This window comes from Rhinolophus ferrumequinum, chromosome 3, assembly GCF_004115265.2.
Source record: "Rhinolophus ferrumequinum isolate MPI-CBG mRhiFer1 chromosome 3, mRhiFer1_v1.p, whole genome shotgun sequence".
In the NCBI taxonomy this organism is placed as follows: Eukaryota; Metazoa; Chordata; class Mammalia; order Chiroptera; family Rhinolophidae; genus Rhinolophus; species Rhinolophus ferrumequinum.
In genome coordinates this window covers 59,447,953-59,471,983 of record NC_046286.1, presented here as the reverse complement: position 1 = coordinate 59,471,983, position 24,031 = coordinate 59,447,953, and the positions used below count along the sequence as shown (strand labels likewise).

The following is a 24,031-nucleotide window of genomic DNA, read 5'->3' as shown; positions in this document are numbered from 1 at the left end:
TTATGACATAGGGTTCTGGTTTTCTTAACTCCACAGTTACATGTTGGCAGCATTTCAAATTCTTGGCACAGCTGTTTAAGTGAATATAAAGAGAAACATTTTTTAAAAATTGGGCAGTTTTGAGTGTCCATGTGTAAAGAAGGAGCATTATTTTCTTAACATGCCGTTAGCATGGACATGGAACCATGAAACTTAGGATGGATGACATGGCAAGCATGAAAATCTTATGCAAAGGGCTCTAGGTGTTTTGGTTTTCATTGAGGACACCAACACTTTCTAGAAGCATCTCCTATTTACATCTACTAAATGAGACTCCAATTTATTTGCAGCTAAGGAGAGGTTAGTTTCTGGAGCATCAATGGACAAGCAAGTAGACCCTTCCCCACCATATGACCTTTAGGGATGCGTGGCCATCCTGCCATGATTCCTGGATTTCACACCAACAAACCCAACTTCTGGTAGAATAGTTTGTTGTTGTTTTTTTAATTTAAATGCACAAGTGGCAAATCTACTTCCCGAGTGAAGATGTGAAGGAAGGAAAATATAGGATGCAAGACAGGAAGACTGTGCAGAAGCACAAAAGACCTTATTCCCTGGGGCATGCTCAGTGTTTAGCTACTGAAGCCAAGTGATGTCACCAACGGGCAAAGTGTGCCTTGACTCAGCTTCCTAGGGCTTCCCAGGGCCTATCACCCATGAGTGGGCTGGGTCTACACATACACACACACACACAGTGGCACACGGCGAGGCAGGCATTTCTGGAATTGATCCAAGTCTCCCTTACCTCCCACTACCCCAACAACGTACAGCAAAGTCCAACAAGCAAACCACTCTTCCCCACTTATTGGCTAATGCTTGAAATGCTTTCCTTAGAGAACCTTATAGCTCATAATTAAAGAAAATCTTACACTGTTGAGTTCTGAGACAACAGATCAATTCTTCAGATCACTCACAAGTGTGGGAGGTGGGGAGATTAGGGAACCATCGCTGCGGGAGGCAGGCGGCGGGCAGGAGACAAATCGTGTCATGTTTAAAATCTATTCTGGGGCCACCCCTGTAGTATGGTTAAGATGTCGCTCACTGGCCCCTCACTCAAGACGCTAGACAAGTATTGGTAAAGTATGAACATTATATTTAATTTACATTTTGACAATTTGCACATAAATAACAATGTAAACCAGTACGTAAACATAAGATAGGTTGTCATTCTTAGCAAAGTAAAAAGCCCATAACTTGGTCAATTTAACTTTGAGGAAAAAAAACCACTGCTGATTGTGGGCTCAACACTCACATGTAAGAGCCTGGGAGGGAAGTCAGATGGTGCGAAGGAGCAGAAGTCTCAAGCACTGTGCAGGTCTTGGTAAAAATTCCCACAGATGAGAAAGCACAAAAGGCAGGAAAAGGGAACAAATGAGCCATGGGGTTATAGAAAGTATTTGGTGTCAGAGTGTGATGCTTTAGTGTACCTACAATTAAGACTGTTTGTCAAACACTGGTACATTTAAAAAAAAAAAAAAAAAGGTCCGTTTTGCCACTTACAGAAATAGATCAGTAAGGCTCTTAGGTTTCCCCAATTATCCTAAATTTGTTGTTCTCTTCCGCATATTGACAATAGCTGCCATGAGCAGAATGCTGAATATATAAACCAGATTGATTAATGATACATCAGCTACTTAGCAAAGAGGGAGAGGAAGAGAGAAAAAAGTCAGTGGTAAAGGGAGTAATAAAGGAATTTTCATTTCTGTGATTTGGGTGTGACCACATAAGGTGGTAAAACAAAAGTAAAGCCATCTTAGGTTGCCCTTACTAGTAAAAAGCAATGTCTCTTTCTCCCAGGTTGTTATGTGGTCCCCACCTTTGCACCGAGGTTTTAGGTCTCTTACCAATAGTGAGGGGTGTCCAAGCTCACCAGTATGACTGTGAGGCCATTGAGTGTCAAGCAAAGTCTCAGAAAGGGTTTCTTTCTTTCTTTCTTTCTTTTTTCTTTTTTTTTTTTTTTTGTCCTTAGGAAAAGTAGGTTCTTTTACATGGTTTGGCTCACAACTTAAGTGGTTATAAATATATTATATATACATGGTATAGTGGTATAAATAGATTTATAAATATACATCATTCTTTGCTACACCTTGAATGCCGACATGTAATCTTTGGGCTTAGCAGAGTAAAAGATAGAATGGCACCCTTTCTATCTTTCTGGAGCACACTTCGTTTCTCATCTAGAGTAGCAAATCATTAAGAAAGACATCATTTCCTGCACTACTGGACACACTCAATGAGGTAATTGTTGTTGAACAACTTTGCAATGCCCTTTCATCTTCAATTAAATTAACCACAAAATGTAAAAACACAAATACTGAGGAAAATCTGAGTTTTACAGAAAGAAGACAATAGATGTGTTGGAGACAGGAATGTTTGTCACCGGCTTTTACCCCAAGACAACGAGAATACCCATTTGGGTTTTTTTTTCGGTATTAAAATGTGGCCTGAGCCTATCTACTTCAAATCCTTCCTGGTAGAGCACCATGTTTGTGCAATTTTGACATAACAACAACAAAAAACCCAACAACAAAAACAACACCCAGACTCAAGCCTCCAAACCTCACTCATACAAAAACCACCTGTGCTTTGGGAATGTTTCGCAGTGGTTTTAAACATGGCATTTTGTCTTCTTCACATTTTCAGATAATAAGATGGGATGCAAAAGTCACTTGGCCACTCTGAATGGTCACATGACTTAGGGGGTGGGGTGACCCTGCTTTTTTGGAGAAGGAGACAGGATGGCAAAGCCTTGTCACCTTTCTAGCAAATCTGTGGCTAGGGAAAAAAAATAACTGAACCATCTACAGAAACACACAAGATTCCCTTTCTTGTTTCTTCTACTGAAGTTATTATTGGGTAATTCTGCACACAAGTTACACAATGCTGTTCAAATTATTTGATCCTATGAATTAACACATCAACGGCCTAACTTTGGCCATGCCAAAACCTCATTTCAAACCATTATTATAGAGGGAGGTTGACTAAAGTAATGTATTTGTTTACTAAATCTTAGGTTACTTAAACAGATGTGCAGATATTATGTACAAAGAATGGCCACAAGACAAAAATATAACATTTATACTCAAATTAACAAGAATTTTTCCAGTTACTGTAAACTTCTTTAATTATTGCTTTTGAATGATAAATTGTATAATAAATTATGAAGGATGATCGTTGAAAAAATAATTATGGCTAGGTAATAGTCTTAGCAATGGGAAGGCTATGCAAACATATTCACACAAATATTCAAAATAAACAGGTTCAAATATATAGATGGGGGTGTAAATAAGTATATATAATATGTATATATATTGTCTTTGCCTCGTTTATGCCCTGAGATTTCAGTAACTTTGGAATTCCTTCTTTAATTCCAGAGAGGTGAGGGGAAACCACGTGCTGTCAGGAGAGCTTTGCGAAACTGGAATTATGTACAAGCAATTTGCTAAGGCACCCTGACTCGCCAAGTCATAAGTTAAAAAACAAAACAAAACACTGTTCGTTTTCTGAAAATCTTAAGGATCCATTGCTTCAACTGTTTCTTGTTTGACCTTGACAGGTCCCAGAGGTAGTGGGTTGCTGTGAGGCAACTTCATGAGGGGCGGGTCTGATGACTCATAAAGGTTACACCCTGAGAGGAGTCCATTCCCCGAGCTTCTTTGCAAAGACACTTTCAGGCCAGTTTCTTCTTTCTCTTTTCTGACCACGGCCAGAATTTCTTTCTCCACCACAGAGGTCACGTCGATGTTATCCTCCATGTCCTCAAGCCTGTCAGCGTTATCACTGATGTCAAACTTCTCGATTTCTTCGTTGATTCGGGTCAGGTCCTCCAAAGGCAGCCCCGTGGCCGGGGCCATAGGACAGTTCCCCTTTAGGTGGACCTTGAGGCTGCAGAGATGGATGTAGCTCTTGTGGCAATGGGCACACTTGTGGGGCCGCTCCCGCGTGTGTAGGCGCTTGTGGAGTTTCAGGTGCACAAACTGGGTGAACTTGGCAGGGCACACCTTGCACTGGTAAGGTTTCTCTCCAGAGTGGAGTCGCAGGTGGGTTTTGAGATTGCTGGTGCTGCTGAATCGCTTATGGCAAACCTATAGCGCAGGGAAGAGGGTGGAGAAGGGAGAGGGGAAGACCAGAAAATTAAGAGTTGCCCATGGGAGGGGTGAGCTTATAAACCAACGCCCAGCAACCTGAGAGGCGAGAAGCCTCCCTGTGGCCTCTCTGTGTGGTGTGGCATTAAGCAAACAGGGTGATGTGGCCACACTGCACATGAGGTGGTGTTTATTTCCCCTACCATTTTCCACCCCACTGGAAGCTGGCTGTGTCATCATCGTAGCTCACAGCAGGTACAGGGCTATCAGCCCATGGCAAGGCAGAATTCTTGTGTTGGCTTAATCTACGAGCCAAATGACCTGGGGAGGGAAACTCCTCAGCCATCTTCCACAAAGGTCAAAAGTTCTACCCAGAAAATACTGCCCACCTGGCATTCATGTGGCTTCTCTCCCGTGTGTACCAGGTAGTGTTTCTGCAGGTGGGCGAGCTGAGTAAAGCCTTTGTTGCAAGTCTGACATTTGAAAGGCCGTTCTCCACTGTGCACTCTGAGGTGGACCTGGGAAGAAGCCACATGTGTTAGCTGTGCTATTATTTGGCTGGAAGACTTAACATTTCTGCTCAAGGACTCAGGCATTTATGATGCAAACATCTTAAGAAAAGCATCAAGATAAAAAGTCTTACACAGAACAAATAAAAGCCCCAATGTTTTCAGAACACTTTGTTTTGTTTGAGCTAAAGGAACAAAAGTCACAGGCTAGCAGGGACTTTAAACTGATCTTCTAGCCCACACTCCATGTTTTCATTATTCAGAAGAAACTCAGGAGAGGTGAAGTAACTTGTCCAAAGCCACACAGCCAGAAGTGGCAAAAGCAAAGCCAAACCCACATCAACTATTCCTGGTCTCACACCGTTGAAAATGAAATTTATAACTCAATGGAAAGCGAACTACATCCAAACATGTATATGCACTCACAGGCACAGATACTAGCAGCCAATCAGACTGCGCTATTTTGAGACCTACCTTTAGATTTGACAGCTGGCCAAAAGTCTTGGAGCAAACGTTGCACTCATACTTAATCTTGCCATTCTGCTTCTTCAGCGGGTAGGGAAGTGTCTTGTAGCCAGTCATGTTTCTTTTGTTTTTCATGAGATTCATGGCTTCGTCACTGCTGGGGGCTGCCATCGTTGCTGAGGTAGCTTTGGGCTGCACCACATGTTCTGCCGTGGCAGCTGTGCCCGCAGTTGGAGACCCACTGGTGGGGCTACAGGCCTTGTCCTTCATGCTGGCGGCGGCCCCGGTGAGGGAGAAGGCACTATGGGGGGCTGGGACCAGCACCTCTCGGGGATGTTCGGGCTGAAGCAACCTCCGAGCTCCTTCTGAGGGCAGGGAGCTCGGGAGAGTGGCGGGGTTGAGCATGGGGTGAGGCAGGTTGCCCCCACCGAGGAGGTTACTGTAGACAGGGTACAACCTGGGGAAGAGGCCGAAGTTATTGATGCTATTGATGCCTCCCACAGTGCTCAGGCTGTTACAATTCATGCCATAGGGGGGTAAAAGGAACTTGGGGTAGTGAGCATTGTAGGAGGGGATGAAGGCCGGGGGGAGGTGGTGTGGAGGCGCGTATCCAGGGTAAGAACCCAGACCTTCGGTGCCATAGGGCGCGTTCAAGTAGCCGTAAGAGTCCCGATGTTCTTGAGAGCTAGGAGCCAGAGGCGACACGGTGTTCCCGGGGCTGCTGTGAGGGCTGGAGCTTTTGAGGCTTTGGTCAGGGCTGCTTCTCGCTGAGGGACTGGGCGTTGTGGAGGACGGAATGGGGGAGTGAGTGATGTATGTTGGCCTCTCCATCCCATAAGCCAGGGAAGCTTTCAAAAAGTCTTCTGGGAGAGGGGCCCGGATCGGGTACACAACCCGAGGGTAGAAGGGCATTTCGGGGCTCCCATTTTTTCTGAAGTCGTCTGTGTCCTTTTCTGAAGTGAGGGGTGAAATGTTCGAACGGTAGAAGTCCTTTCCTTTGGAGGGGTAGGAGTCTAATTTTAGGATTTCTTTCACGCTGTACTCTCTCTTTGGGACATTCTTTGGGCAAAGGTCATTTTTCTCAGTGTTCTGCTGCTTTAGATGGCTCTGTGTTTGTGCTGAAATAAAAAAGAAAGGATGATTACTCAGAGGGGTAGAGAGAACTGAAGTGAAATTACCAAAGTTGTTCTCTCCTTGAGCAAACCTGAGCAGCAGCTGGCCACAAGCGAGAGACACCTGGTTTCTCAACGTCCTCTCAAGCTAGAAGGCTCGGGGCCCTCACTCACAACTGCATTTCCTTCTCAGTAAAACGGGGGCACTGACAGCATCGATTGACTGAACGAATAGCACCGTTTGGCGTACTTTGTTTCCATTAGCAAAAAAAACCTTATGATGGAAGAGTGCTGTTCAGGCTAGAACAGGAGAGCGTCCATCAAAATAGGGTGGAAAAAATACTGGGGTGCGGGCTGTTCTAGGTTAATCAAGGTCATTCTGAGGAAATCAGCACACCCTGTGAACTAGATGTGAAACATTACGACTCATTTCAAGTCATAAGCAGTCATCAATTTTCCCCTCAATTCTTGTTTAATACGAATTTGATACAACTCTATTCAAACTGCCTATGCCAAACAGACAGATTAGAAACATAGATGCTACCCTTTCCCCGTGGTTTGCTGACCACACAAGAATGTCACCAAGGCTTTGTCTGGTCTAAGCAGGCTCCCAGCAATGGTGTCCCATGGAATCACAAGGCGTGACATAATCATCTTTGCCAAACCACAACAGGCACTTCCCGAGCCAGTTCAATTACTTAGAGCACCAAAGAAAACAGGCAGCTAAGATGAAAGCATTTATTCCAAAAGACGGCATATTATCACTTGGTAAATATACTATTTAGGAACAGCAGCCGTGCGGAGGGCATTTCTAGACTCTCCAGGCCACCGCCAGCCCAGCCCCTCCAAACACACAGAACACAGAACAAACGATGCCTTCAGGAAAACACCAGTCAGTGCAGGGAAAACCAAAAATTCCCTGTTCAGCCTTCTTTGGAAATCAAAAGTAAAACATAGACTGCTTAGTGGGAGCTCAGGTTATTGGAGAGCAATCACTCCAACGTGAACACCTGCCCAAGGAGTAGGAGTAGGTTGAAGGCCTCAGCCGTCGGTGTGTGTAGCCTTCACAAAAGGCAGGAGAAGAGGACAGGTTCTGGGGACCAGACGAAGCCTCTGTAAAAGTATCATTCATTGTCTTTAAAAAAAAAAAAAAAAGTTCCTGTTTGATTTAACTGAAAAACAACTCCAGGCTTGATATCTGATAGGTCTAGAAATGAACTCTGTGGAACTCCAGATTCTGAACTCTTCAAATCCATTCTCTAGGCTGACAGGCTTCAGGGATTCGATTCCAGTTTGAGAGCCCCTCAGAGAATGTTATCTGCTGCTGGTTGTTATCAGTTACTCCCGGGTGAGCCAGCAGCCCCAGAATAAACACAGCCAAGACTCTATCAGGGAAGATGCTGATGGGGGCGGGGGGAAGGGCAATGATGGAAAGCTTGTTGAGGGAGAAGGATTTCTGAAGCCACTAAACCAAAATAAATATCCCCTTATCAGGCCAATATCAGTCTTTCAGTGAGGCCCAGCAGGCAGGAAGTTCAAATTGTCACTTTTGTTTTTTAAAGCTGAAATGGTAAAGGAAGAGAGACAACTAAGTTGGAAAACTGATAGGCAAGGCGTCTATCTCACAGCACAGGAAGGAATTTCATGGAGGTGCAAAAGAATGATGCGGAGGCATCCACATAGGCCCACATTGAAAAAAAAAAAACCAAGAGGTCACCCTAGTGAAATGAAAATACAGACACTTCACCATCACAACTTTCTGCCATTTTTAATATGGAAAATTACATCTAAGTTTCTTAATTTTTCCAGTAGCTTCGATATTCCCTTAATTCTAATATTCAACAAATTAAAGCCACAAGCAAAATGTTTAAGTTCATCTATAGCACTGTCCCTCCCGCTTAGTCAGGTGTTCTTACTAAGCACCTCAAAAATTCAGCTGAAACAAAGCTAATGATTGAGTCAACAAACAAGAAAGTTGGAATTCATCATTTTCTATTCAAAATACTTAGCACAGTGCCTGGCATGTAATAAATCCACAATAAATGTTTGCTATCTCTTATGCGTTCGTAAAGCATAAATAAGTTTTTATCTTCGTAAATAAGTTTATATCTTATTCCAAAACCATATCCAGAGAGAAGCATTAGTCCCTTCTGAGATGTTCTACAGTGGAAATCATGCAGCTCATCTGAAGGGACATTTTTAAAAATCATCCTTTAGCAGCTGAGTAATCAGTGGAGCTAGCTAGTGTCATTTCTGACTCCCCTACTCAGCAGCAGCTTGAGTTAATATGAAAAAGAAAATCAAGATCTGTTTTTGTTCTTAAATCTTTAATGGCTGTAGGCGGACAGAGTCATTTCAAGAGTGAACTGCTTCTGAAGGCTCTAAATGGCTTAATTATGCGACTCACATTTTCGATCTATAATAAGAACCCCCAAGACTACAAGAAAGAACCTAGAAGTTCTGCAGTAGGCAAAACAAAGTCTGTTTTCAACTGAAACTGAGAAAGCAGATTAACATTTACAAGTCTCTAATTTGGTCAACTGTTTTCTAGATGGGTTAGTTAGATAGAAAAAAAAAATACCAAAAAAAAGAGAAAAAATGGGAGTAGTAGGAATTAAACTTAATAGTTCCGACTTCTTTTCTTTGGTTTTTTTTTTTAAAAAATGCCAATTTGTGATTTCTGGCTACTTATTTTTCTTTACCACTGTTTGCTTTGAATTTCTTCTCCTCAAAACTCTACCAGTTGAACCATCTTTGCCATTTAAAACTCTCTGGGAGATTCTGGCACAGAACTTTATTATGCTTGAAGCATGGAAACCCAACACAACTCACCTGCAGACACCATCTACCTATTAGGCCTGATGAAATAGTGGAAATTTTCCTGATCAGAGTCTCAATCATCAGTTACCACACCTAAGACAACTGGTTTCACAATAGGCAGTAGGAGTCTTGGCTTAATGTGACTGGTTATTGTTGACTCTCATTCTTTACTATGAATACTGGACAATGAAAGCGTACTTGAAAATGTTAAACCACCATTTAGAAAAAAATTCTGCATAAACAAAAAGGGGTATTTGAGGGAAGAAAAGTGTTGTTTCACAGTATACATGAAAGTTGCTTCTAAACAAAAAGGATAAGCCCTTGAATCTTAAAATACTGTGCAAGGCCTTTCATTGGGGAATACAAAAAATGCAAGGCCTTTAAAAACCTTTCTTTCATTGGCAGAGGGTGAGGGATGTGTGCAAAAACCTTTTTTGTAGTTGGTGCAAAGTCACTGGGGTGGTTCACCTCAAATTGGAGTTACTGTTTTAAAAAAAAAAATCAAAGTCTTTCTCTGAGTCCATGAATGATTGAGATTCAGGAATGTAAGGAGACCCTCAAGAGGGGCGGTGACTCACTACGCTGAGAAAGTTAGGAGGAAGCAGCAGCACAGATCCCCATGAGATGACCTGCTATAAGTTGTCCTTTTCCACCAGGCCCTGAGCATTGGGCTGGGCACATACAGATGCTGACATAGCTGAATGGCTCCTGGGAGGCTTGGCACTAGAGATACGACAGAGGCTCTTGAGAGCTGAAGAGAGATGAGGGAAAAGAACAGGCACCTTTTGTCAGGACCTGACTATACCTATCACGCTCATGTTGAAAGCCAGTTTATTCCCAAACAGGCCAAAACTTCTTCCTAAAGCTCAAGTTCAAGGGTGCATTGTGTGTGTGTTATGTGTGTACCATGAACACAAATCTAAAAGGTGATCCTATTGGGTGGGGTTCCTTAGTATTTTATAGCCCCTACGTTTCAGAAAACTACAAATGTAGTCTTGAGATTTACTTAGTAGGGAGATCAAGTAAACTAGACACTGTGAGATGAATACCAAATAGCTATCGAGTTGGATTATACCTGACTAGGATAAGTAATTGGTCTGTTTATTGGTCCTGAAGTTGAAGTCAAAATTCAAATTTATGTTAATATTAACAGTAATTTCAAATGTCTCAAAGGTGAAAGCGTGAACTAAAACAATGTAGATTTCAGAAAAAACAAATGGGACAGCATTATCAACAATTGATGAATCTGGGTAAAGAGTATATGGGAATTCTTTGTACTATTATTACAACTTTTTAAGTTTGAAATGATATGAAAACAAAAAGTTAGAAAAATTTCAGCATTTAGATGCCGAAACTTTTAAACCAAAAGGTGTAACACTTAAATTTAAAAATTTAAATTTAATTTAAAAAATGCTTTAAAACTTAGTGTAACTGGGAACCCACAACCATAGTTACAACAGGTTGGAATTTTAAGGTAATTCTTAAGTCATTCATAGATATCACTTCAGAATAACTAAAATGAAGTAGCCCTTTGCAGAGATATCACGATAGCAACTTTAACCAAATAAAAAAGTAAAAGCTTATAAACCTGAGGAACTGAGTATTTAAGATAAAGCGATAGGTGGCTACTGTAATACTGATCAAGTGATCAGATAATTAGGTTTTTACCATAAGGAAGGAAGCTAAGATACAAAATCTTGTTACTCATTTAGACTATCAGTCTTATACTATGTTCCACATCACACCATAACTTGATAGCCAAATGTGTATCTCTACAATATTTCAATGCACATCTTAAGCACTGGCAAACTACCACAAACAAAGGGCTATACTTTGCCTACTCGGCGTGTGTGGACCAATCTCTGTTATACTCCTACCTGCCCCCTTTTGAATAGATTAGAATTAGCCATGTATGTCTTCCTGTAACTTTCTGAATTAAACACTCAATGTAGCTCTTAATATTTTTTTAAATGATCAAGTTTTATAATAGGAAATAGGGATTAAAAAAAATTTTCCCCCTCTGTTCTTAGTCCCTAGTTTAAGCCACCTCCTTGGCCCAACAGATGAAGCCATATAATTAAACAACATGTTATTAGCGCATAGGGGCAGGACTGACATGACTGGCATTTAAGATTTTTTTGTTCTGTAATCCACTTACTGAGATTCATCATTGTCAGTTCTCCAGGATAAGGGTAGTGAAGCCTTTCTGCAAAGTCCCGGCAGTACCACACAAGAAGCTCCTGGTTGGCAGGGATGGGCTTAATGGTGTAGAAGTAGATGTTCATCCCGTTCTGACACGCAGCCAGGTTTTGCTCCCGGGCAGAGTGCGCTGGATTCACATAGCGCATCCAGTTGCTTTTCTCCTCATTAAAGCCATCAATGAAGTGGTGAAGCTCTCCTCTGGAATAGATCTGTCCGAAACAGAAGACAGACGGTGTTCAAGAAAGTCAGCCCCAAAGCAGTGGGAAGCTTCCCCGGCACCTCTAAGAACAAACCCAGCCAGGACCCTGTATGATTTCTGGTCCCCTACGTAGAAAAAGTTAGAAAAAGGATCAAATCAGTTTATCTGGGGTTCTCTTGAATCAGCAGAAATAAGGGCGGAAATAGGTGAGGCACACTTTGTCAGTTACCTTTTCCATTTCAGTTTTATGGTCTTTTCACGTGTGGAGGAAAAAATAACAGAAGAATGAAACACAAAATTTCATTTAAGGAGCTGCCACAGACAGATCAAACCACCACAGAGCCCTACTTTTGCTACAGCCGTGAATGGCAGATGGGCGATACTACTAACTCGAGTTCCGATTATGCTGACTTTTAATGCTTTGAGTCACTGGGTAGAAGACTAAGCTGACTGAATACGTCAAACTGAGTCTCTCAACTTTTTCTATGGCCTCTGTACTTGCCATTTCCTACACCCCCGCCCAAGGCTTAAACTATGCAAACATCCTCCACCCCCAAGCCTCTGAGTCCAGAAGTAACACTTGTTCATATGAATACTTGGAACCTTGCCTTTTTGTGGAAACACTGGGTGGGGCAAAGGTGAACTTCACCTGCCATAACAAAGTGAACACCGGGACAGAAGCCAGAATTTGACAGTCTACTGAGGAGTCACTTTTCCTCTTGATAAACATGTACAGCCTTGTCAAAGGAGGGGAGAGGGAACCCTCTTATCTGTGAGGAGGTTGGCTAAAACACCACTCAGAGCCATACGCATGGGTTTTTGGAAAAAGAACAGGAAGACACTATGTCGTTCTTTAAAGGCAACGCACAATGAAGAATTCAAAGATTGCCCTCCAGTAGTACTGCTTCTGGTTAACAGACGCACTCGGGCCACTCGGTAAAAAGGCAGAGGTAAGAAAAGGACAAATCAACACATACATTCTTACTGACACTACTTCCTAAACAAACTCCTTACCCTTCCACAGAAAGTTTCTCTCTCTCCCTCTTTTTAAGTTGTACCACGTTTTCTTCAGACTTAAGAATTTCCTTATACATATACAATACCTGGTCATCTGCAAATTGTAGTCTCCAAGTGGTGGGGCACAGTTCGTAGCAGAAATTTTGCTCTAACCGGACAGCAGGTTTTTGCTGCTTTGTTCTTAGTCACATACTGACTATGTTAGTCTATAAATCGGTTTTGTATCTCGCTCAAACGTTATCAGAGACAAAAAGGAACTCTGTCCCTTTAACACGGGCAGTAAACACCAGAATCACTTTCTTTTAAGAGTAACTTCCTGTAAATTGTGAAGGGGGAAATACATGTGGCTTCATCAAAGCAGCTTGTGAGAGCTTTTGCGGTGTGTTTTGCTAAGAGAAAATGGAACAAGGCTGGGTGAATTCTGCTATCAAGAGGGGTTTTCAAGTTTGTTTACTCTGATGTGCAAACTTCCAGGAACGTGGGGTTCCATCGCTCTTGCACTCTTTGCTGGGCGGAAACTGCTTTCTAAAGCTATGGGTATGTTGATTCCAGTCAGCCTTCCACAGACTACAATTTACTGTATCCTCATTTAAAAACAGAAATATTGATGCCATGAAGTCTCACACACAAACATACCCACAAGAAAATAAAATAATGCATACGTCAAATGAATACTGCTCCCTATCACCTCACTACATTTCCATATATTATCAAGAAGATTAAAAACTTGCTGACTCATAGTACAGTTACAAGAAATGTCACTGGTTTCTCAACTTGAACATCCCTTCTCTTCTTTGACTGTGTAATTTGCATGAAACTTTTTCTTTCCTCACAACAGATGTTCATATTCCTGCCAGCAAAATCAGGATGCTTTTAACAACATGTGGAAAGTTATCTCCTACAATATCCTTTGCATGTGAAGGACTGATTCAAATAAATCTTCCCAAGGAAAGCATTTCAGTTACTTAGAGTGAATCTTTAATGAACCAGGGAATTGGGGCAGAGATAGGAGGTTCCTAGATATTTTCTTGCCTTTTGTCAAAATGACCATGAGTTAATGAGACTTATGCTAGTCTTAATTCAGACCTGCAACTCCAAGAATTACACACCACTAAGCTCACTTCTCATAAGACTTTATTGGCAACAATGGCAAAAAATGCACTAATTTACATTTTTCCCATTATATATCATGTATTTTAAGCATGAGTGGTTATTAAATAAAAATTGTGAGCACACAATTCTTAGTGCTCTCTTTTGTTTGGAAAATTGTATAATAAATTTCTAAAACCATAAAATTTCCAGGTTTAAAAAAATAAATCTTGTTTTCTTAGGAACAGCTTCTGAATGATCCTCCTGTGTCATTTATCAAGATACTTGTCTAAAAGATATAAGCGTTCTAAGTAAATATTGGCCAAAGTAAGTATAATCCAATTTTTGTTGCCATCATGCAGCTGTTTCTGAAAAGAATTCAAATAATGGTTCCCAAGTAGTCATGTACTTTTTGTACAAGTATGTATAAAAAGTTTCTTTTAAATTTTGTAAGCGTATCTTTATTTACTAATTGAGAAAACTAAATATCCCAGAGAGATCTATGGGAAGATGGCAAGCAGTCCGCTTTTTTTCTCTGTTCACTCCTAATTCAGGGTCTTTTACTCAAGAGTCCCATTTAATTAGTTCACCTTTGAGGTCCTTTCTACCCTGATATTCCAAAGGAAATTGTATTGGCTAGACTTTTTGACTGGATGTTACAGGAAAGTTTATCATCTTGCATGATTGTAAGCATTTTCCTGAAGCTATGGGTGTAACCTACATACTGTAAAATCCAATAGTTTTATGGTGCAGATGCATTTAAACTAGTCCTGAGATCCATCTGCATCCTCTGAGTGCCACCTTCCACCCATCCTTTCTTAATGGCATTTGTTTTCAAGATTATTCATTTATGATTATTCTTCCATTCAATTCAAGTTAACTCAGCAAGACATCAAGAAGAGGTGAAATCTAAGGCTTGGTGACTCATTACTACTTCCTTGCAGAGAAATGCTAATGAACCTACCCTTGAGGCAAGTAACAAACTGTTTCCTTTCATCACAAAGCTCAATGAATTGCAAAAATTAAAATTCACATATAGTCCATATCTCCATCCCTAACCACCTACAGGCTGTGTTTCCAGGGCTAAACATTTAGCCAGTTTCATCACACTTGCTTACAATTCCCTGTGTCCATGGGGACTCTGAATACTTGTGGCAAGGCCCAGTATAAGGTGAAAAAGGAAGTGACCCAGAAATTCTAGCTTCATTTTTTTTTAATACTTAATGAGTCTGGAAAACTTTTCCCTACTTACCCGCCAAAAATATTTCCTGTTGGCGTTCTTGGGAACTGTATCATTGGTGTAGATTTCACCAATTAGAGGTCCAAAACGTGTTCCTTTTGGTATGTATTCTTTACTCATCACTCCAATAACCTAAAGGAGGTAAAACATGAAACAATTATATCAACTGTAAAACATTAACTAATCTTTTTATTTCAGTGGATCTGTCAAGTGGCAATGCAACCAATAATGACAGAATTATGATATGGAGAGCAGACGTTAATGGTGCCTAGGTAATTAACAATGAGCTTCACCTTAGGGGAAAGGCCATCTTTTAAACTCCTCCATCATAAACAAATAATCAAGCATTAAAATAGTCTACAGGATTATTCTCCAGGGACTGAGGGGCCTTTAGTTTCTTTCTTTCTTTCTTTCTTTCTTTTTTTTTTTTATTGGGGAATGTTTCTCCAGGGCTCATCAGCTCCCTCAATCTGGTTGTGGAGGGTGCAGCTCAGCAACAAGTCCAGTTGCTGTTTTCAATCTTTAGTTGCAGGGGGCGCAGCCCACCATCCCAAGCAGGAATTGAACCGGCAACCTTGTTGTTGAGAGCTCTCGCTCTAACCACCTGAGACATCCGGCCGCCCCTCTGGAAGCTCAGCTGCAGCTCCTTGTCTTCAACCTAGTTGTGGAGGGCACAGCTCAGTGGCTCATGTGGGAATTATAAACCGGCAAATCGAACCGGCAACCCTGTTGTTCAGAGCTCGAGTTCTAACCAACTGAGCCATCCGGCTACCCTGAGGGTACTTTACTTTTATGATTACTTTTTATGCTAGAACATAGAAGGTAACCTTTCTGTTTTAGAATGAGAATCAGATACTGCAGAATTAGACAGTCAAGATTAGACCATTTCAGCCTGCTCCTAGTTTCCTATTTCTCCTTCTCCCTCAAACCATAAACACAGAGTGTTTGAGGGAAATAAAATAGTTTTAACCTCAGAAACCAATATAATGCTCTTTGGTTGTTCCACAAAGGCCTAAGGAACCAGAAACCAAACACATTCTATTTTTTTCATCCCAGATGAGGTTTTGTGTTTTTTCATATCTTGTAAGTTCTCTTTATAAGAAAAAAGATCTTTCAAGTAACTTTTGTTTTTCTTTAGCATCTTCTACTCAACAGTGGTCAAAAGTTCTCCTTTGAAATGGAATTTATATTGAGGAGACTTGTGGGTTCTGAGAGCTACGGGTTCTAAGATCTGAGGAAATGACCTTCTCAGACTGGATGTATCACACATTCCAACTTTGTAGGGCCTTGCTGAAGAAACGTTAACTATGCCAGTTCCTCCTTGAACATAAATTTCTTTAAGGGGGGGGCTGTGCAAAAAAATCACCAACCACGAATCAGGAAGCAATTCATCACTATTCAAAAAACTCCTCTGTAAATAGTTCTTTACAACATTTTGCAGTTACAGTTTTGTTTTGGTTTTCATTCACTCACACTTTGCCATTTTTTCTTTTCATTCAAAAGTGCTTACAAATTACTTACTAAATATCATATTGAAATGAACCAAGAGGGGAGGTAAAAGATAACATTTATTTCTAGTTTTTATTATCCCTGGTGGCTCCTGTGTAATTGTATACCTAAAAAGGTAGGCCAAATTTTATGAAATCAATAAATGCTCACAGTGGAATCAAAGATTTTGCTTATGATATACACTGACACCTCATGAAATCGCATCAAGAATTTAAACCTCTGTTTAAATGGATATGGAAGAAGCACACATATAAGGAAGGGACAATATAAAAGCTAATGGAGCATACCCAGACTGGAAAGACAGAAAAAAAAGAAATTTTCCTATACCTAACACAAGTTGAAACAGGCTGGTGAGCTAGAGTGTTATTTTTGGTCCTTTAATGAATTTCTGGCAAAGAGGCGAAAAAAGCAGATGTTCATTTTATTCTCTTCCTCTGCCTTCATTTACATCTATCTGCCCTTTCGATAAGAGTTTGTCATTATTGGTATTTGTTGGCAGTACAACTACTGGGGACAGGACCACCTCAGAGCAGTTTTGAGATAAAAACACATACTTAAAGCTTAACTAGCCTTACTTATTCAGAGGCTCATTGTTTATGAGACATTATTGAACCTAATTAATTTGAAAAATTCATGGAATTGACTTCTATGACACACGAATCATTCGGCATTCATATCTGAGTGCGTATTCCATAATATGAAAATGACAAACAGGAAAAACAAATAATGTCATTTGTTGGTGAGCCAATAATTAGCAGTTGATATTTTCAACATATCCACTTTAAAGCAGTAATTTTAAGAAAGGTACTCAACTGGTTCCTCAACTTTGTTTTAAATTATAGTCTCTTGCAGACAGTGTCTTAGGAGTCAGAGCTTGATTACCAACAAGTAGCATTACATTGAGGTCAGGGTTTTTCTTCCAAATTGCCATTCTTTTAACCAATGGGCCTCTTGGTTTTCGGCTACCAATCTTACATTAGGAAAATACACAACATTCTCTTTTGACCAAAAAGAAGTCAGCTAGAGTCTTATTTCTATAAAGCAATTTGCAGAAGACATAAGCCACCCAACACCTATTAGAGCACCACGGGCAAGTCACTGGGGGAGCTATGAGGCAGTACTGGAAGTATCTCTTGCCATCTAAAACCTTATAAATACAATTCGGCAGGCAAGACAGGAGAACATCTACAACGAAGAGTATCTGTGGTAGAAGAGAGGTCTATGAAAATCTTCAAGCCCCAAATAAATAAGAGTCTCACTATTAAATCTTTACAAGCAGGACAGAACCTTAATATTTTGAGTTCCTATTATACACAGAGCTATAGGATATATATATAAACACACATATGGATAAACAGAGACACAAAATCATAGAATTTCGAGGTTGGAAGGAATCTGTGTAGCTTACACATACCACCTATATCCACTCCCAGTCCAGCACTCTAATACACAATAAACACCTTCATCTCAAACAATCCATGTCTGAGGCATTATTTGGCGAGGACCCCAGAGCTACTACTCTAAAATTACAGTGCTCGGCCAGTAACTATGGAGTGGGGTAGGAACCAGGGCTGTTTTTAATGGGAAGTGCAAAACCAAGCCCTAGTTCTCCCCCGTCCCTGGAAAGATCCAGCTGTGAATCTTAGCCAACAACATTCTCTCCTTGGAGCAAACACAAAACACAGAAAAACCTGGTATGTACCCTGGATTTCGCAGTGCTAAAAAGACTAATTAAGAATGTGTTCACCTAGCTCAGAAAGGAAACTTCACTGGAACTGACCAGGGTCCTAAAGAATTTCTGCTGGGGACAGGCGGCTGTGTGCCTTCCATAAACCCATCAGCTCGAGGACGCTGGCCTCAACACTTCCTCACTCCCCAGAACTTCTTCAACGTCTTGCATTTTGTGCAAAGCCAACCCTTCTGCCACCTGGGCAGATCTGTCTCTGTCAGTGGCCTCAGTTACAGAACACACTGTGATGTCTGTTGCTTCCCGACAAAATGAAGATTTCACAGCTTAGAGTGGGTTGAGTGGCTGAATGAAAGTCTGACAGCAAGGAGAATATATGTTCTTTGTTTGTTTTTTTTAAAGCGAATTCCTCATTTAGGGAGTATACGGACTCACACGCACAGCAGTGGGTTTTAAGCAGAAACATCATTTAGGTCTAGATGTGCTATGAGCATCCTCACCCCAGATTACATAAAGATCATTTTAATTATTTGCTATTTTACCCCCTCCTCAACCCCCCCCATAAAAATGCCTCATTCGATTAAAATTCTATTTTGAATATAAGGATATCTGCATTGAGATTACTAGAACTCTATCGTGGACCAAGACTTCAGCCTGTAATGCACACCAATTTTTTTTTAAAGGGGTGGAGTGAATGGACATGTTTTTAGAAGGTTTCCTCCTTAGTTATCTTTATATTGAAGGAAATGTGGTAATGCCTCAGTACATATAAGGCAGTCTGAAGAAAAGGGAATTGCATGTTATTGTGAGATACTTTTTACAGGTGGCTTGAGTTAATAATGGACTTCAATCAAAATGGACACTGAGCGAGTCCCCATCATCCGCCTGATGTTTATCACCACACGGCTTTGGGAGGTCAGACTGACAGAGCCAAAGCTGCTTCTAGAACTCAATTAACCCCAGTACGGGTTATTGCTTCTAAAATATAAATGTTTAAATTGATCTTTCTGTATTCAAGTGTTCACAGAAAAGTATTTCAGGAGGCCAAGGGGAAAATCCCCCTAAAAGAATAACCCACCAGTTTAAAAAAAAAAAAGTTTTAAAAGTTTTGAATAGTATGTCTATATTTGGTTTGAGTTCTGGAAATAGGAAGTAAGAACAGCCTCATTAAAGGTGCAGAATGATTCTAAACCAAATCTAAAAATGAGGGTCAAGATCAGAAATATGGTTTGTATGTTTTGTTTTTAAACCAAAAGAAAAAAAAAAAGGTGCTGACACATAGCACAAATTCATAATGAAAAATGGTCTTGTTAAAAAAAAAATCCCCAAGTATGTCAGCACAACAGTACATAATGTAACGTCTTCTGCTACTTAAATGAAAACATTTAAAGAAGGGCAAGTTAAATCAGTCAAATCACTCAGATAAAAAGGACACGTAAAAAAGCTTTTTTCCTATTTCCACGGCTTGTGGAACTGAAAGGACTAACTGAATAATGATAATGTAAACATTTCATCAATCCTTAAAGGTCTTTGCTAGAACTGGTTTGCAGCAATCATACCCTCAATGACCCAATTCCACAGTCTTCTTTCACCACCTTAAAGGAGCTGTCCTTTCCCAAAGTTCAAAAAGGAAGGGAGAAACAGAAAAACAGGTACAAAATCCAGAGTGAGCTTAAGACAGTATTATGTTTAAGTTGGTTTCCTGGTAGCTTTTATGATTACGGACTGCAGATGTACTATTCTAGTCAAGTGCTTCAGTTAAATAAAATACGGGAAATAGAATAAGAGAAGCCTGATCTCTTATTAGGTGAGTTTTGAAGAATCCTCTTTAAGAATACAGGCACTGCATGGTTTTTTTGTGTTTCTTTTGCGTGCTGAACATACTGAAATAGGGAGTTATATGTTCAGAGAAGAAACAAACAAAAACAAACCTAAACAAGCTTATTAAAGGATCGGTCTGAAGTATGTTCAGACGATAAATAAAACCACAGTGACACCAAGAGGGGCCAGTGTAGCATAATCAAGAAACACTGGCTGGGGAAGTCAGAAGAACTTTGCTCCAAGTCTCTGCTGGGCTCTAACTATACACCTTGGGTAAGGGACTATCTTTCTGAACCTTGGACTACATGATGAAAGGGCATTACTTGATTTAGCTATGATTTTAAATAGAATGATGGAAATTGAAAAACTTAAGCAAAGAGCTGAACTGAGGATAAGAACATTGTAGAATTAAAAGACAAAGATGACCCACAGAATGGAGATTTATTTCAGTCCCAATGGGCTGGACAGGGCAACACAGCACAAACGAACCCTGGGAACAGACTACTATTTGGTCAAGTCTGATATAGGAAAAAACACACTACACCTTTTAAAACCATAGCCAAACCTTGAAAACTGCAACGAATTGATTCCAGGGGCCACATATTAAGAGACTTTCTATTGAGAAGAGTGTTACTTTACAAAGAGGTATAATTAAGGCCAATCTCTGGAGTTAAATTTTTAGCAACGGTTCATGTATAACTACAATTTAAATTTTGCTTTTTATAAAATCTGCCTCCACTCTCCCAGCAGGGAAAAAAAAAAAAAGGTTGCTCTTTAGTGAAACTCAAAGCAGAGTTGCTCTATTTAATTTTAGACAGCTGTGTCTCCCCCTCACCAAAAACACTGAAGTCAGACACAAACAGGAAAGAGACAAAGTATTTCCCAAACAGGCTCCCCGGCTCCTTCAAATGCTGCTCCTTGGGAAAGGAGGAAAGTGATTTGCCATGGCTGTAATGGCACAGTCTCAGTATCGAATTATGGATTCCTACAGCAAATGATCCCTGCTCACTACTTTCTGAAGGCAGTAATAGAAATGACAGTGACCTGTGGTCATGGTGATGGTGGGAAGTCTGTTCCGGGGGCAATTCCTTCAACTTCGCCCAGCAGTAGACTAGTGAGAGCAACTGCAGTAGCCAAATGCTCAAAACAAGAGGTGGTTCTGCAAGTTCTATCACAGCTAAACATCACGCCTAGCAATAATCGTTATATAAAAGGGTAAACAGAAATCCTTTGCTCATTCCAAGTTGAGGTTTTCGGCCCCTTTGAAACAACAAAGAGTGTACCCACTTCAGAGGCCAGTAAGGAATAGGTCTGGCAGCCCAGCCAGAGCAAAGGAGCTGCCGCAGCTAAACAGTGGTGAGCTCTGAAGTCATCGGGACACAGGACACTTCCATGAACCTCGTCTCGGTTTAGGCCATCCCTCCAGTTCATAAACACCTCAGGCTTTTGAGAATAATTTTAGAAACCCAGCCAATAAAGCTGGCTCATTAAAAAGAATAAAGCCATCTAATGACCAAAAGGAGACAAAAGAAACATGACAAACAGTTTTTATTTCTATGAAAAAGTTTCCTCCCTCAAAAGCTATTGTACACCTGAGGGGCTAGGGCCAGTGAGTCCAGGGTGACCAGTGGCTTTTTCCAAGCTCACGGACAATTTCACCCACCCTATGCTGCAATTCGGCTTTCCCAAGCCATGTCATCTTGCCAGAAGATTTAACTGTTTACTAATTAGTATTGAACCGTGGAGGGCTGGAGGAAGTGAGACGGGACTGATTTAGGGAAAGAGAAAGCAATGAAAGACGTGAAGTAAGTAATCAATTATTTACTGGTACTTACAGATTCTCACACATATAGGAGGCCTTCAAGGGCAAGTAGGGAGATTGGGCATCAGATGCCAATCTTCTTCAGCGATAAACCAGAGGCTTACCTCTTTGCTGTTTGTGGCATATTTGAAAAGCAGATTCCTGGGTAAGGATGCCTCTGCCTGAACCGAAGTCCCTCCATCGGCTGCAGAATCCCAGGGGTGGTCATTCACAATGTATGTACACTTCTCTTCAAACTCAGCCTCTGTCCACAGAGTCAGATCCGCGTCCTCCATGTCCATTTTCATGGTCCCCTTGGTCCCCTCTGCCAACCCTTGAAACCTCACAACGCTGGAGCTACACTTGGGGGCAGCCTGGAAGAGAAGGGAAAGGCCTTTAATCCCCATTGTCCTGTGGCTCCCTCTGAGAGCCTATGACTAATAGGGTAGTCTGAAGACTTTAAAAGCAGATGAGGAGTGCTTGGTACAGTTGAGTAAGAGCCAAAAAGCCGTATAAAGAAGACTGCCTTGAAAAAGCAGGCTTTAGAAGGCTACTCTTAAAAAAAAAAAAGTGTGGCAACCTCACTGGGGGAGAAAGGAAAAAAAAAAAAAAAAAGAACCACCTCCGAAGAATCCCTGGCTTTACCTCTCACGGCAGAAAAATGTTGTGGGTGCTCAGTTCTGTGTCCCAGAACGCCTGGGGTCATGGCTGCCAGACCCTCAGCGCTGTGGAAAAGCTGCCTCAGAAAAGTGTCACAAACAAGGAGAGGAAGAGGAAGGAGCTCTGTCTGCCTGTGAATGAAGCTAAAAATGGAAAGCGCGTGTGGTGCAGGAGCGGAACCCAGCCTGCCTTTTCCAAATGGGGAAGACTGAAGTTTCCCACCAGCTCCCAGTGCAAAACAACTTTCAAAACAACTCGCCCCCCCACCCCTCGGCTGCGTGCTCTTTCATCCTCTCAAGACTGGAAAGGATCGCATCCTGTCCGCATCACCAAGGTGCAGCTTTTCAGAAATTGTTTGGACCACAGGAAAAGAGGAGGAAAAATGGGTGAAGGGGGAAAACGCCCCACGGCGTCTTTTGACTTGTGGGCATCTCACGCCAAATTGAAAAAGCAAAAACAAAACATAAAACTGTTCACTAGAATTCCCGGGAGAGAAGTCCTTCAGGAGCCCTCAGCTACAAATAGCACTTTCCATTTAAATCTGAAAGTGTACGAATTCCCAGAAGTCACTGATGTGCTACAGTTTACTGTAACTTAAGTTATAACAAAAAGAGAAGACTCAGAGGACACGCTCTGCTTCCACTTGTAAATGGATAAGGATATTTCCGCGAGTCTCCCCTCACCCGCAGGAAAAGTGCTTTCTAAAGAGAGGAAAAAAAGGTAAACAACTTCTGCAATGTTTTCCCATATACACATGTTTGATAGAGAGTAGGGACAGGGGTATCATTTCCATGTAAGAGCATGACCTCCGTAGAATGTAAACATAGCCCTGTGGAGTCCTTTAAGGTGGCGTCTACGTTCTATCTCTTCCCAAAATATGATGCTCTTTTCTAAAAAAAGTTAAACGCCAAGTAGTCTTTTCCTCAGTCACGATTTAAACAATCTTGCTTATTTTTAGTTAGTTGCAATAAGTACAAGTCATGATGCCAAATAAATGTGAAAATAAAACAGAACTGTAAAATGAAGCCAACCCGGGATAGTTACTTTGACGGGGGTGGGCAGGAGCCACTACTGAAATTTCAATGAATTGACAATTATGCCTAGAACTGAAAGGGTTAATGATTCATAAGGAAAAGTATAAATGTTTGACAGTTCTAAGTGCCTTAAAGCAGAAGTATTTCTGGTTTCTACTGCGACTACGATAGCAAAAAAAAAAAAAAAAAAAAAAAGTAAAAAAGAAAAAAAAGAAAGTTTTCAGATCAATTTCAGATTTAAAAACAAGCTCAAGTTCCTTACCAAGGTCGTACCCACACGTTTTTCCAAGCAAATATCCAACATTGGAGATAAGTGTCGCTCATCTCTACACAGTCCACATTTCCTCCGCGTCCCCTCGCGGGCTGGGGACTGAAGCACACCTCGGCGGTTCCCTCCTTATCTACCGCCGCCCGGGCGCCCGCGTCCCGGCTCTCCGCGGCGGACAGGTGCTGTGCGCTGCCCTGCCTCTCCGCAGCACTGGAGGACCGAGTGTCACCGCAGCACTTTCAGTCTGTGTTAACCAGCGCCGAGGCTCCTCTCCCCTCCCTGCTGCAGATTTCCCATTCGTCTGATTCACAACACCAGCTGCCTGAAGGGGGGGGGGGGGGGGGGCGTGGTCACACCTGGACTCCGCGGAGCCGCGCGGAGCCCAGCCCATTGCTTTTCCCAGATCGCCAGCCTCCGACAGCTTCCTCCCTTCGCATTTGAATTTCAACATTTACTTGGAATCTTCCTACTCCT

The 24,031-nt window shown here is 41.4% G+C and overlaps 1 protein-coding gene across 4 annotated transcripts; it reads right to left on the bottom strand.

Annotated features, from left to right (window-relative positions):
• Nucleotides 1-1,144: 1,144 nt before the first annotated feature.
• PRDM1 (PR/SET domain 1) lies at nt 1,145-23,818 on the bottom strand. Of its 4 annotated transcripts, none has more exons than XM_033103603.1 (7): nt 23,552-23,818; nt 21,721-21,969; nt 14,790-14,909; nt 11,189-11,441; nt 5,108-6,216; nt 4,514-4,642; nt 1,145-4,124 (listed from the first exon to the last, which is right to left on the bottom strand). In XM_033103603.1, the coding sequence occupies exons 1-7, from the start codon at nt 23,591-23,593 to the stop codon at nt 3,552-3,554; spliced, it is 2,475 nt and encodes an 824-aa protein (XP_032959494.1). In that variant the 5' UTR covers nt 23,594-23,818; the 3' UTR covers nt 1,145-3,551. The 4 variants fall into 4 exon arrangements, with proteins under 4 accessions (XP_032959494.1, XP_032959495.1, XP_032959497.1 ...); XM_033103604.1 differs by having other exon boundaries at nt 23,567-23,818; XM_033103606.1 differs by lacking the exons at nt 14,790-14,909; nt 21,721-21,969; nt 23,552-23,818 and adding an exon at nt 12,535-12,669.
• Between the last annotated feature and the right edge of the window lie 213 nt (nt 23,819-24,031).

What these genes read in the sequence shown, in the direction of transcription:
- PRDM1 (XM_033103603.1), bottom strand. Translation starts at nt 23,593, where the DNA reads ATGTTGGATATTTGCTTGGAAAAACGTGTGGGTACGACCTTG. An exon ending in AACGTGTGGGTACGACCTTG is followed by an intron (nt 21,970 to 23,551) that starts GTAAGGAACTTG and finishes CTTCTCTTCCAG; the next exon opens with GCTGCCCCCAAGTGTAGCTC. An exon ending in ACTGACAATGATGAATCTCA is followed by an intron (nt 6,217 to 11,188) that starts GTAAGTGGATTA and finishes TTTTTATTTCAG; the next exon opens with CACAAACACAGAGCCATCTA.